Here is a 13,993-nt window from a genome sequence, read left to right as displayed (position 1 = left end):
CTTTTTTACCACTACTATTCCTTTATATTGGCTTTTGGAATTTACAAATGTAGCAATTTACAATTCAGATGAAAGGTTTAGCACTGAGAAACATTTCTTGATAGATAAAAAGTGCATTTTATATACATCTATATAGATTAGGCCAAAATGAGGGACAAATGGGGAGGAATGAGGGACAGAGGGACAGTTAGGAGCTATGGGTACTGCATTTGGGTGCCAAAAATATGATGCAAGTTACTGGCTAGGGGGAGAACCTCTGGGGGAATCTAGGATGGAAAAGGACCTGGGGGTCCTAGTAGATGCCAAGCTGCTGCAAGCAAAGCCAACAGAATATTGACATGTATTAAAAAGCGGATTCACTCCAAAGATAAAACGATAATTCTCCTGCTCTACAAGACTCTGGTCTGGCCGCACCTGGAGTATCCTATCCAGTTCTACGCTCCAGCCCTCAATGGAGTCAGAACTTGTTATGTAGAGAAGCTATTTTCCTAGGATGTCTGCGGCTGCCATCTGGTTGAAGACCACTGCATTATTCTCTACTTTCCAAAATGGCAGCTCTGTGATCACACCTTAAGTCGGAGTGAAGAGAATGGGGTGTGAAAATGAAAATGGTGGAAATGGTGTGTTCTCCTGGGTGTGACTGATGAAGAAATCTGAGGCAAATTTCTCTTTTTATATAGGGTGGGGAAAGGATTGATATGGGGGAATAGAAGGGGAGTCTGGAGGGAGTTGGGGTGGAATGAGGGTGATGGGGTCTACGAGGTGTATGGGGGGAATATGAGGTGGTCTGGTAATCTGAAGGGTATATAGGGGGAGTAGGGGGAAGGAATGGGGGTTTATCGTAGCACAGGAGAGTTATACCAGATCTAACCACAATGTGGCTGCAGATGGTTGGTAACATTATTTGTATATTAACACAGAAGTGGAGGGTCATTGTGTAAAACAATGACCAGGCCCTCTGGCCAGGAATAAAAAATTCATACCAGATCCAACCAAAAGGGGGCAGAGTGCCGGTAATATTATATGTATAGTAACACAGGGGGAGTCATACCAGATACAACCACAAGGAGGCAGAGTGATGGTAATATTATATATTTAGTAACACAGGGGAGTCATACCAGATCCAACCACAAGGAGGCAGAGTGTCGGTAATATTATATGTATAGTAACACAGGGGGAGTCATACCAGATCCAACCACAAGGAGGCAGAGTGATGGTAATATTATATGTATAGTAACTTGATTTGATTGTAGCCGTAATAGTGCAATTGTGACAGAGAAAACTGAGTACTGTCCGTGATACTTTTTTTATTTGCACTAACATACAATTTTTCAGGACAAGCTTTCGGGGTATGTCCCCTTCTTCAAGGTCCAAGCAGTACTGATTCACAAATTTTTAAGCAGCATGTTAAAGAAAAAAAAAACAAAAACAAAAAAAAGGAAAGCCAAACACATACAAATCAATGGTAATAAAGATAGCAGCAGAGTTAGTGAGATAAGACAGAGGGAGAGCTATAGAATGGAGGGGGGGGGGTTATAGTCACAGGGGGGGGGTCGTAAAACTTTAGCATAATGTGTAAGGAAACCAATATCTAAATTCAGGCCGTTATTTTTCGTGTCAAAAAGAAGTATCATTCTTAGTTCAAATGTTTTCCTTTCCTGGATAGTTCTGAAATTCCCTTTAAGAAGTAAAACATTGAGGTCTTCTATAGTGTGGTCCGGCTGTGAGAAATGATGTCCCACAGGTGTGCAGAAACTGTCTTCTTTATGTTCTTTGATGGTATGTCTGTGCAAATTCATCCTCACTTGTAACTTCTGTCCTGTTTCACCAACATAAGATCCTTTGCTGCATTGGATGAGGTACACCACATTACTGGAGGTACAGCTGTAAGATCCCGGGATATTGAAGGTCCCATTTGTGCGTGTGACACTTTTGGATAGATTGATCTGGTTGCAGAGTTTGCAGCGTTTTTATTGCAGGGTTTGCTTCTATTATTTGTGACTTCATAATCAGAGTGAAGTTTCCTGCTGATTAGTTTGTGTCTGAGGTCGGGTGGTTGTCTGAGGTCGGGTGATTGTCTGAGGTTGGGTGGTCGTCTGAGGTCGGGTGGTCGTCTGAGGTCGGGTGGTCGTCTGAGGTTGGTCGTCTGAGGTCGGGTGGTTGTCTGAAGTCGGGTGGTCGTCTGAGGTCGGGTGGTCGTCTGAGGTCGGGTGCTTGTCTGAGGTCAGGTGCTTGTCTGAGGTCGGGTGCTTGTCTGAGGTCAGGTGCTTGTCTGAGGTCGGGTGGTCGTCTGAGGTCGGGTGGTTGTCTGAGGTCGGGTGGTTGTCTGAAGTCGGGTGGTTGTCTGAGGTCGGGTGGTTGTCTGAGATTGGGTGGTTGTCTGAGGTCGGGTGGTTGTCTGAGGTCGGGTGGTTGTCTGAGGTCGGGTGGTTGTCTGAAGTCGGGTGGTTGTCTGAGGTCGGGTGGTTGTCTGAGATTGGGTGGTTGTCTGAGGTCGGGTGGTTGTCTGAAAGCCAATAATGGGGGGAGTTGGAATATTCCTTTCAGAGTTTCATCCTCTGTTATAATGGGTTGTAAATCTTTGATTATCTTTTTGATCCCTTCTAGTGTTGGGTTGTATGTGGTGACTAGAGCTTCTCGGTTATTTGTTTTTTTTTCTGTGTATTGGAGGAGATTTTCTCTTCGGGTTTTCTAGGCTGTGTTTATGTTGTTGATGGTTTTGTCTTTGTAACCTTTCTTATGAAAGGAGTCTGCCAGTGTTCTGAGATGTTTATCTCTGTCTTCTGGGTCTGAACATATTGGGTGGTATCTGATGGCCTGGCTGTGTATGATGGACCGTTTAGTGTGTTGGGGGTGAAAACTGGAACTATGGAGATATCTGCATCGGTCAGTCGGTTTTCTGTATATCGATGTGTGAAGCTTGTCATCCCTGATGTATACTGTAGTGTCCAGGAAGTTGACATGTGTGTTCGAATAGTCCATTTTTAGTTTGATAGATGGGTGAAAAGTGTTGATCAATGAGAAGAATTGGTTTAGATTTTCTTCACCATCAGTCCATATCATGAATATATCATCAATATAGCGATAATATCTGTATGGCTTTTGTTGATGCTGTTCAGGAATTTGTCCTCCAGGTCAGCCATAAATAAGTTTGCATATTGGGGTGTCATTTTGCTTCCCATAGCAGTACCCATACGCTGGAGATAGATGTCATTATTGAAAGTGAAGTAGTTGTGTGTAAGAATGAATTCGATGAGCCGTGTCACATCCTCAGCCGTGTATTTGTGGTCTGGTGAGGATGATAAGAATCTGTGACATGCCGCCAACCCAACCTTGTGAGGGATGTTACTGTACAGAGATTCTACATCCATAGTGACTAGAAGTGTATTAGGTGGTAATTGTTGTATATTGTTAAGCTTGTTCAGAAAATCAGTGGTGTCTTGCAGGAAACTCGCAGTGTTCATGACTAAAGGTTTTAACATGTTTTCTACGAGGCCTGAGATATGTTCGGTAAGTGTATTCATACCTGTTATAATGGGTCTGCCTGGATTTCCTGGCTTGTGAATCTTGGGCAGCATGTAGAAGTCTCCAATTTCTGGATTATCCGGAATCGCATTGATGAGTTCTGAATGTAGGTGGCTTGGTATTGTCGCAATGAGACATTTTAATTGTTTAGTAAAATCCTGGATCGGATCATAATCCAGTTTTTTGTAGTAAGTAGTATTTGCAAGCTGCCTCTGGCCCTCTTGTATATATTTGTCTGTATCCATCACAATGACTGCTCCCCCTTTATCTGCTGGTTTGATGGTTATGGCCTGATTATTGCGCAGATCATGTACAGTTCTTCACTCCAGTGGGCCAGAGGCAGCTTGCAAAGTGCAAGAGTGCAGAGTGTCGGTAATATTATATGTATACTAACACAGGGGGAGTAATACCAGATCCAACCACAAAGTGGCAGAGTGTCGGTAATATTATATGTATACTAACACAGGGGGAGTAATACCAGATACAACCACAAAGTGGCAGAGTGTCGGTAATATTATATGTATAGTAACACAGGGGGAGTCATACCAGATACAACCACAAGGAGGCAGAGTGACGGTAATATTATATGTATAGTAACACAGGGGAGTCATAACAGATACAACCACAAGGGGGCAGAGTGTCGGTAATATTATATGTATAGTAACACAGGGGGAGTCATACCAGATCCAACCACAAAGTGCCAGAGTGTCGGTAATATTATATGTATAGTAACACAGGGGGAGTCATACCAGATACAACCACAAGGGGGCAGAGTGTCGGTAATATTATATGTATAGTAACACAGGGGGAGTAATACCGGATCCAACCACAAAGTGGCAGAGTGTTGGTAATATTATATGTATAGTAACACAGGGGGAGTCATACCAGATACAACCATAAGGGGGCAGAGTGTCTGTAATATTATATGTATAGTAACACAGGGGGAGTAATACCAGATCCAACCACAAAGTGGCAGAGTGTCGGTAATATTATATGTATAGTAACACAGGGGGAGTCATACCAGATCCAACCACAAAGTGGCAGAGTGACGGTAATATTATATGTATAGTAACACAGGGGGAGTAATACAAGATCCAACCACAAAGTGGCAGAGTGTCGGTAATATTATATGTATAGTAACACAGGGGGAGTCATACCAGATCCAACCACAAGGGGGCAGAGTGTCAGTAATATTATATGTATAGTAACAGAGGGGGAGTCAAACCAGATCCAACCACAAAGTGGCAGAGTGTCCGTAATATTATATGTATAGTAACACAGTGGGAGTCATACCAGATACAACCAGAAGGGGGCAGAGTGTCGGTAATATTATATGTATAGTAACACAGGGGGAGTCATACCAGATCCAACCACAAAGTGCCAGAGTGTCGGTAATATTATATGTATAGTAACACAGGGGGAGTCATAACAGATACAACCAGAAGGGGGCAGAGTGTCGGTAATATTATATGTATAGTAACACAGGGGGAGAAATACCAGATCCAACCACAAAGTGGCAGAGTGTCGGTAATATTATATGTATAGTAACACAGGGGGAGGCATACCAGATCCAACCACAAGGTGGCAGAGTGACGGTAATATTGTATGTATAGTAACACAGGGGGATTCATACCAAATCCGACCACAAGGGGGCAGAGTGTCGGTAATATTATATTTATAGTAACACAGGGTTAGTCATACCAGATCCAACCACAAGGAGGCAGAGTGACGGTAATATCATATGTATAATAACACAGGGAGAGTTATAGCAGATCCAACCACAAGGCGGCAGAGTGAAGGTAATATTTTATGTATAGTAACACAGGGGGAGTCATACCATGTCCAACCACAAAGTGGCAGAGTGTTGGTAATATTATATGTATAGTAACACAGGAGGAGTAATACCAGATACAACCACAAGGGGGCAGAGTGTCGTTAATATTATATGTATAGTAACACAGGGGGAGTCATACCAGATATAACCATAAGGGGGCAGAGTGTCGGTAATATTAAATGTATAGTAACACGGGGGAGTCATACCAGATCCAAATACAAGAGGGCAGAGTGACAGTAATATTATATGTATAGTAACACAGGGGGAGGCATACCAGATACAACCACAAAGTGGCAGAGTGTCGGTAATATTATATGTATAGTAACACAGGGGGAGTAATACAAGATCCAACCACAAAGTGGCAGAGTGTCGGTAATATTATATGTATAGTAACACAGGGGGAGTCATACCAGATCCAACCACAAAGTGGCAGAGTGTCGGTAATATTATATGTATAGTAACACAGGGGGATTCATACCAGATCCGACCACAAGGGGGCAGAGTGTTGGTAATATTATATTTATAGTAACACAGGGTTAGTCATACCAGATCCAACCACAAGCAGGCAGAGTGACGGTAATATCATATGTATAATAACACAGGGAGAGTTATACCAGATCCAACCACAAGGCGGCAGAGTGAAGGTAATATTATATGTATAGTAACACAGGGGGAGTCATACCAGATCCAACCACAAAGTGGCAGAGTGTCGTTAATATTATATGTATAGTAACACAGGGGGAGTCATACCAGATATAACCATAAGGGGGCAGAGTGTCGGTAATATTAAATGTATAGTAACACGGGGGAGTCATACCAGATCCAAATACAAGAGGGCAGAGTGACAGTAATACTATATGTATAGTAACACAGGGGGAGGCATACCAGATCCAACCACAAGGTGGCAGAGTGACGGTAATATTGTATGTATAGTAACACAGGGGGATTCATACGAGATCCGACCACAAGGGGGCAGAGTGACGGTAATATTATATTTAGAGTAACACAGGGGAGTCATACCAGATCCAACCACAAGGAGGCAGAGTGACGGTAATATTATATGTATAATAACACAGGGAGAGTTATACCAGATCCAACCACAAGGCGGCAGAGTGACGGTAATATTATATGTATAATAACACAGGGAGAGTTATACCAGATCCAACCACAAGGTGGCAGAGTGACGGTAGTATTATATGTATAGTAACGCAGGGGGATTCATACCAGATCCGACCACAAGGGGGCAGAGTGACGGTAATATTATATTTATAGTAACACAGAGTTAGTCATACCAGATCCAACCACAAGGAGGCAGAGTGACGGTAATATTATATGTATAGTAACACAGGGGGAGTAATACCAGATCCAACCACAAAGTGGCAGAGTGTCGGCAATATTATATGTATAGTAACACAGGGGGAGTCATACCAGATACAACCACATGGGGGCAGAATGTTGGTAATATTATATGTATAGTAACACGGGGGAGTCATACCAGATACAACCACAAGGGGGCAGAGTGACGGTAATATTATATGTATAGTAACACAGGGGGAGTCATACCAGATCCAACCACAAAGTGGCAGAGTGTCAGTAATATTATATGTATAGTAACACAGGGGGAGTCATACCAGATCCAACCACAAAGTGGCAGAGTGTCTGTAATATTATATGTATAGTAACACAGGGGGAGTCATACCAGATCCAACCACAAGGGGGCAGATTGTCAGTAATATTATATGTATAGTAACACAGGGGGAGTTGTCACGGGCATGGCCAGAGCGGAGGCTGTTAGAGAGGACTGTGTGCAAGCCTGTTGCCCACCGATTATGGGCCCTAGCATTTGAGGTGAATGAGAAATCCAGTCTGAACTGTATTAATCGGACTCAGTCATGTATATATTGTATGGGGACTCCTTACTGTATATTTGTGTCCCTGAAGAGGGAGGGGGGATTCCTCCAGCAGCCCCCTGCTGATAAGACTGATTCATTCTGCTGGGACACATCCTGTGAGGAGATGCTGGTGTTATCAACATGTGTTTATGTTAATTGAGAGAGCTGATCACATTAGCCACCAGCACTGGCTAATAGACGAATGGTCTAGGCTGAGGAGGGGGGAGATTGTTGTTTGTATTGTTAATTGTATTAATGTGTGAAGCTCGGTGCCCACAAGACTGTCATCTGGTCTGGGTACATTTTGTAGTAAATTAGGTCATGTTAATTAGGTTAGCTTTGAGTCATCCCTGCTGTATAAAGGTCTGTGAGATCTCAAAATAAAGGCAGTTCTGATGTACTCCAAGACTGGTGTTGTCTAGTTCTTGGGGTTCCTATAGCCAGATCCATTGGACTCGTGTTCCAGAACTTAGGAAGCGGTATACTGACGGAAGCACCCAAGCGGAGTGTGGGACGTTCCGTGACAGGAGTCAAACCAGATCCAACCACAAAGTGGCAGAGTGTCGGTAATATTATATGTATAGTAACACAGGGGGAGTCATACCAGATACAACCACAAGGGGGCAGAGTGTCGGTAATATTATATGTATAGTAACACAGGGGGAGTAATACCAGATACAACCACAAAGTGGCAGAGTGTCGGTAATATTATATGTATAGTAACACAGGGGGAGTCATACCAGATCCAACCACAAAGTGGCAGAGTGTCGGTAATATTATATGTATAGTAACACAGGGGGAGTAATACCAGATCCAACCACAAAGTGGCAGAGTGTCGGTAATATTATATGTATAGTAACACAGGGGGAGTAATACCAGATCCAACCACAAAGTGTCAGAGTGTCGGTAATATTATATGTATAGTAACACAGGGGGAGTCATACTAGATCCAACCACAAGGGGGCAGAGTGTCGGTAATATTATATGTATAGTAACACAGGGGGAGTCATACCAGATACAACCACAAGGGGGCAGAGTGTCGGTAATATTATATGTATAGTAACACAGGGGGAGTAATACCAGATCCAACCACAAAGTGGCAGAGTGTCGGTAATATTATATGTATAGTAACACAGGGGGAGTCATACCAGATACAACCACAAGGGGGCAGAGTGTCAGTAATATTATATGTATAGTAACACAGGGGGAGTCATACCAGATCCAACCACAAAGTGGCAGAGTGTCGGTAATATTATATGTATAGTAACACAGGGGGAGTCATACCAGATCCAACCACAAAGTGGCAGAGTGTCGGTAATATTATATGTATAGTAACACAGGGGGAGTAATACCAGATCCAACCACAAAGTGGCAGAGTGTCGGTAATATTATATGTATAGTAACACAGGGGGAGTCATACCAGATACAACCACAAGGGGGCAGAGTGTCGGTAATATTATATGTATAGTAACACAGGGGGAGTCAAACCAGATCCAACCACAAAGTGTCAGAGTGTCGGTAATATTATATGTATAGTAACACAGGGGGAGTCATACCAGATCCAACCACAAAGTGTCAGAGTGTCGGTAATATTATATGTATAGTAACACAGGGGGAGTCATACCAGATCCAACCACAAAGTGTCAGAGTGTCGGTAATATTATATGTATAGTAACACAGGGGAGTCATACCAGATACAACCACATGGAGGCAGAGTGTCGGTAATATTATATGTATAGTAACACAGGGGGAGTAATACCAGATCCAACCACAAAGTGGCAGAGTGTCGGTAATATTATATGTATAGTAACACAGGAGGAGTCATACCAGATACAACCAGAAGGGGGCAGAGTGTTGTTAATATTATATGTATAGTAACACAGGGGGAGTCAAACCAGATCCAACCACAAAGTGTCATAGTGTCGGTAATATTATATGTATAGTAACACAGGGGGAGTCATACCAGATACAACCAGAAGGGGGCAGAGTGTTGTTAATATTATATGTATAGTAACACAGGGGGAGTCAAACCAGATCCAACCACAAAGTGTCATAGTGTCGGTAATATTATATGTATAGTAACACAGGGGGAGTCATACCAGATACAACCAGAAGGGGGCAGAGTGTTGTTAATATTATATGTATAGTAACACAGGGGGAGTCATACCAGATCCAACCACAAAGTGTCAGAGTGTCGGTAATATTATATGTATAGTAACACAGGGGGAGTCATACCAGATACAACCAGAAGGGGGCAGAGTGTTGTTAATATTATATGTATAGTAACACAGGGGGAGTCATACCAGATACAACCACAAGGGGGCAGAGTGACGGTAATATTATATGTACAGTAACACAGGGGAGTCATACCAGATATAACCACAAAGAGGCAGAGTGACGGTAATATTATATGTATAGTAACACAGGGGGAGTCATACCGGATCCAACCACAAGGGGGCAGAGTGTCGGTAATATTATATGTATAGTAACACAGGGGGAGTCATACCAGATCCAACCACAAAGTGTCAGAGTGTCGGTAATATTATATGTATAGTAACACAGGGGAGTCATACCAGATACAACCACATGGAGGCAGAGTGTCGGTAATATTATATGTATAGTAACACAGGGGGAGTAATACCAGATCCAACCACAAAGTGGCAGAGTGTCGGTAATATTATATGTATAGTAACACAGGAGGAGTCATACCAGATCCAACCACAAAGTGGCAGAGTGTCGGTAATATTATATGTATAGTAACACAGGGGGAGTCATACCAGATCCAACCATAAAGTGTCAGAGTGTCGGTAATATTATATGTATAGTAACACAGGGGGAGTCATACCAGATCCAACCACAAAGTGTCATAGTGTCGGTAATATTATATGTATAGTAACACAGGGGGAGTCATACCAGATACAACCAGAAGGGGGCAGAGTGTTGTTAATATTATATGTATAGTAACACAGGGGGAGTCATACCAGATCCAACCACAAAGTGTCAGAGTGTCGGTAATATTATATGTATAGTAACACAGGGGGAGTCATACCAGATACAACCAGAAGGGGGCAGAGTGTTGTTAATATTATATGTATAGTAACACAGGGGGAGTCATACCAGATACAACCACAAGGGGGCAGAGTGACGGTAATATTATATGTATAGTAACACAGGGGAGTCATACCAGATATAACCACAAAGAGGCAGAGTGACTGTAATATTATATGTATAGTAACACAGGGGGAGTCATACCAGATACAACCATAAGGGGGCAGAGTGTCGGTAATATTATATGTATAGTAACACAGGGGGAGTCATACCAGATACAACCACAAAGTTTCAGAGTGTCGGTAATATTATATGTATAGTAACACAGGGGGAGTCATACCAGATACAACCACAAGGAGGCAGAGTGTCGGTAATATTATATGTATAGTAACACAGGGGGAGTCATACCAGATACAACCACAAGGGGGCAGAGTGTCGGTAATATTATATGTATAGTAACACAGGGGGAGTCATACCAGATACAACCAGAAGGGGGCAGAGTGTTGTTAATATTATATGTATAGTAACACAGGGGGAGTCATACCAGATACAACCACAAAGTGTCAGAGTGTCGGTAATATTATATGTATAGTAACACAGGGGGAGTCATACCAGATACAACCAGAAGGGGGCAGAGTGTTGTTAATATTATATGTATAGTAACACAGGGGGAGTCATACCAGATACAACCACAAGGGGGCAGAGTGTCAGTAATATTATATGTATAGTAACACAGGGGGAGTCATACCAGATACAACCACAAGGAGGCAGAGTGTTGGTAATATTATATGTATAGTAACACAGGGGGAGTCATACCAGATACAACCACAAAGTGGCAGAGTGTCGGTAATATTATATGTATAGTAACACAGGGGGAGTCATACCAGACACAACCAGAAGGGGGCAGAGTGTCAGTAATATTATATGTATAGTAACACAGGGGGAGTCATACCAGATACAACCACAAGGGGGCAGAGTGTCGGTAATATTATATGTATAGTAACACAGGGGGAGTCATACCAGATACAACCACAAGGGGGCAGAGTGTCGGTAATATTATATGTATAGTAACACAGGGGGAGTCATACCAGATACAACCACAAGGGGACAGAGTGTCGGTAATATTATATGTATAGTAACACAGGGGGAGTCATACCAGATACAACCACAAGGGGGCAGAGTGTCGGTAATATTATATGTATAGTAACACAGGGGGAGTCATACCAGATACAACCACAAGGGGGCAGAGTGTCGGTAATATTATATGTATAGTAACACAGGGGGAGTCATACCAGATACAACCACAAGGGGACAGAGTGTCGGTAATATTATATGTATAGTAACACAGGGGGAGTCATACCAGATACAACCACAAGGGGGCAGAGTGTCGGTAATATTATATGTATAGTAACACAGGGGGAGTCATACCAGATACAACCACAAGGGGGCAGAGTGTCGGTAATATTATATGTATAGTAACACAGGGGGAGTCATACCAGATACAACCACAAGGGGGCAGAGTGTCGGTAATATTATATGTATAGTAACACAGGGGGAGTCATACTAGATCCAACCACAAGGGGGCAGAGTGTCGGTAATATTATATGTATAGTAACACAGGGGAGTCATACCAGATACAACCACAAAGTGGCAGAGTGTCGGTAATATTATATGTATAGTAACACAGGGGAGTCATACCAGGATCAACCACAAGGAGGCAGAGTGATGGTAATATTTTGAATATAGTAACATAAGAGAGTCATACCAGATACGACCACCAGGCGGCAGCATAGCGAGTGTTATAATCGTATACTGCGCTTGCGTAGGACGCCATTTTTATTATACTAATTTCTTGGACCTCAACATGATGGCGGCAACAGCAGACATGTCTCAATCTCATTTCCCCCTCTTTTTCATAAAACGAGGAGGTCTTCAGTAAAATGGCGGCCTCGTCGTCCCGATTCTCGTAGCTCCGGGGTCTTTATGTGAAAGTAATCTCCATTCGTGTCATTATCTCAATAATAAAATGACGTCACCGGCTCCAAGAAACATTATGGATTGTCCAATAAGAATGGTGGGGGCGGAGCCTGGCAACTATCCCCGCCCTTGTAAAACACGGCTCCCTATCAAGTCCGCTCGGACACGGTCACGCCCACTGCACAGTGATTGGTGTTCCATCTAACTTCTACAGTTTGCCTTCTGAAAATCGAGCCTGACGGGGCGAAACTAACCCTATGAGTATAATGAACACGGCGCCATATTACTGAAGACCATTTACTTCAGTGAGTACTATTTACTGCTCGGCTAAATGGCAGCTGTTCTGGTCATGCGCAGTACACTAAATAGAAAAGTCCGTCGTGCCGCCATTTTTTTGAAGATCTAAATAATTCTCTACCATAAAATGGCGGCAGACTGGGCATGCGCTTTCGCTCATGCAAACACTATGCTGCCATCTGCTGGCTGATCCTGGTAACGCTCACATTTATTGTCTATACAGAGAATATAGCTGCTACTTTGCTGCCGCCTTGTGGATGAATGTGGCAGCACTTCGTATTTCTAAGCACACTCTATATATATATGACATGATAAGGCTGCCATCTGGTGGCAGAACCTGGTATGACTCCCTCTGAACTTTCCGCACAGAATATTATCTTTCCTCAATACAATCCGGGCCGGGAAGAAGCTTGATGCATAACGTGTCCCGTCCACATCAGACACTATTTTATCGATGATCTCCTCATTGTGGAAGCAATGGAAGCTGAACTTGTTTAGCGGAAAAGATTTGTTTCTGAGTCTATCTGCGGCCGCCATCTTGTTGAAGACCAATTCATTGTTCTCTACTTTCCAAGATGGTAGCTCTGTGCTCACCACAGAGGAAAGGTTGGTGGAAATATGTGATATGGGGATAAAAGGGGGATGGAATGGAGGTGATGGGGGTCTGGGTGTGTGTATGGGGGGACTAGGGGGATAGAATGAGGGCTATGGGTGCCTGGGGATGATATGGGGGTGGAATGGAGGTCTGAGTGTGTGTGTGTGTGTGTATGGGGGGAGTAGGAGGATGTAATGGGGGAGATGGAGGCCCCGGGGGTGTGTATGGGGGGGAGTAGGAGGATGTAATGGGGGAGATGGAGACCCCGGAGGGTGTGTATGGGGGTAGTAGGAGGATGTAATGGGGGTGATGGAGGCCCCCGGGGGTGTGTATGGGGGGAGTAGGAGGATGTAATGGGGGAGATGGAGGCCCCCGGGGGGGTGTATGGGGGGGAGTAGGAGGATGTAATGGGGGAGATGGGGGCCCCCGGGGGGGTGTATGGGGGGAGTAGGAGGATGTAATGGGGGTGATGGAGGCCCCCGGGGGGGTGTATGGGGGGAGTAGGAGGATGTAATGGGGGAGATGGAGGCCCCCTGGGGGGTGTATGGGGGGGTGTAGGAGGATGTAATGGGGGAGATGGAGGCCCCGGGGGGCTGTATGGGGGGAGTAGGAGGATGTAATGGGGGAGATGGAGGCTCTGGGGGGGTGTGTATGGGGCGGAGTAGGAGGATGTAATGGGGGAGATGGAGGCCCCAGGGGTGTGTGTGGGCGGAGTAGGAGGATATAGTGGGGGGAGATGGAGGCTCTGGGGGGGGTGTATGGGGCGGAGTAGGAGGATATAGTGGGGGGAGATGGAGGCTCTGGGGGGGTGTGTATGGGGGGAGT

General features: G+C 44.1%; 1 protein-coding gene across 1 annotated transcript in view; it reads right to left on the bottom strand.

Annotated features, from left to right (window-relative positions):
- DUSP11 (dual specificity phosphatase 11) overlaps nt 1-13,110 on the bottom strand; it is a 151,577-nt gene extending 138,467 nt beyond the window's left edge. Inside the window, exon 1 of the mRNA XM_073618213.1 lies at nt 12,911-13,110. Coding sequence (XP_073474314.1) covers nt 12,911-13,110 — 200 coding nt within the window. The remainder of the gene's footprint in view (nt 1-12,910) is intronic.
- Between the last annotated feature and the right edge of the window lie 883 nt (nt 13,111-13,993).

This window comes from Aquarana catesbeiana, linkage group LG03, assembly GCF_042186555.1.
Source record: "Aquarana catesbeiana isolate 2022-GZ linkage group LG03, ASM4218655v1, whole genome shotgun sequence".
Taxonomy (NCBI): Eukaryota; Metazoa; Chordata; class Amphibia; order Anura; family Ranidae; genus Aquarana; species Aquarana catesbeiana.
This window is presented reverse-complemented; position numbering and strand designations above follow the sequence as displayed.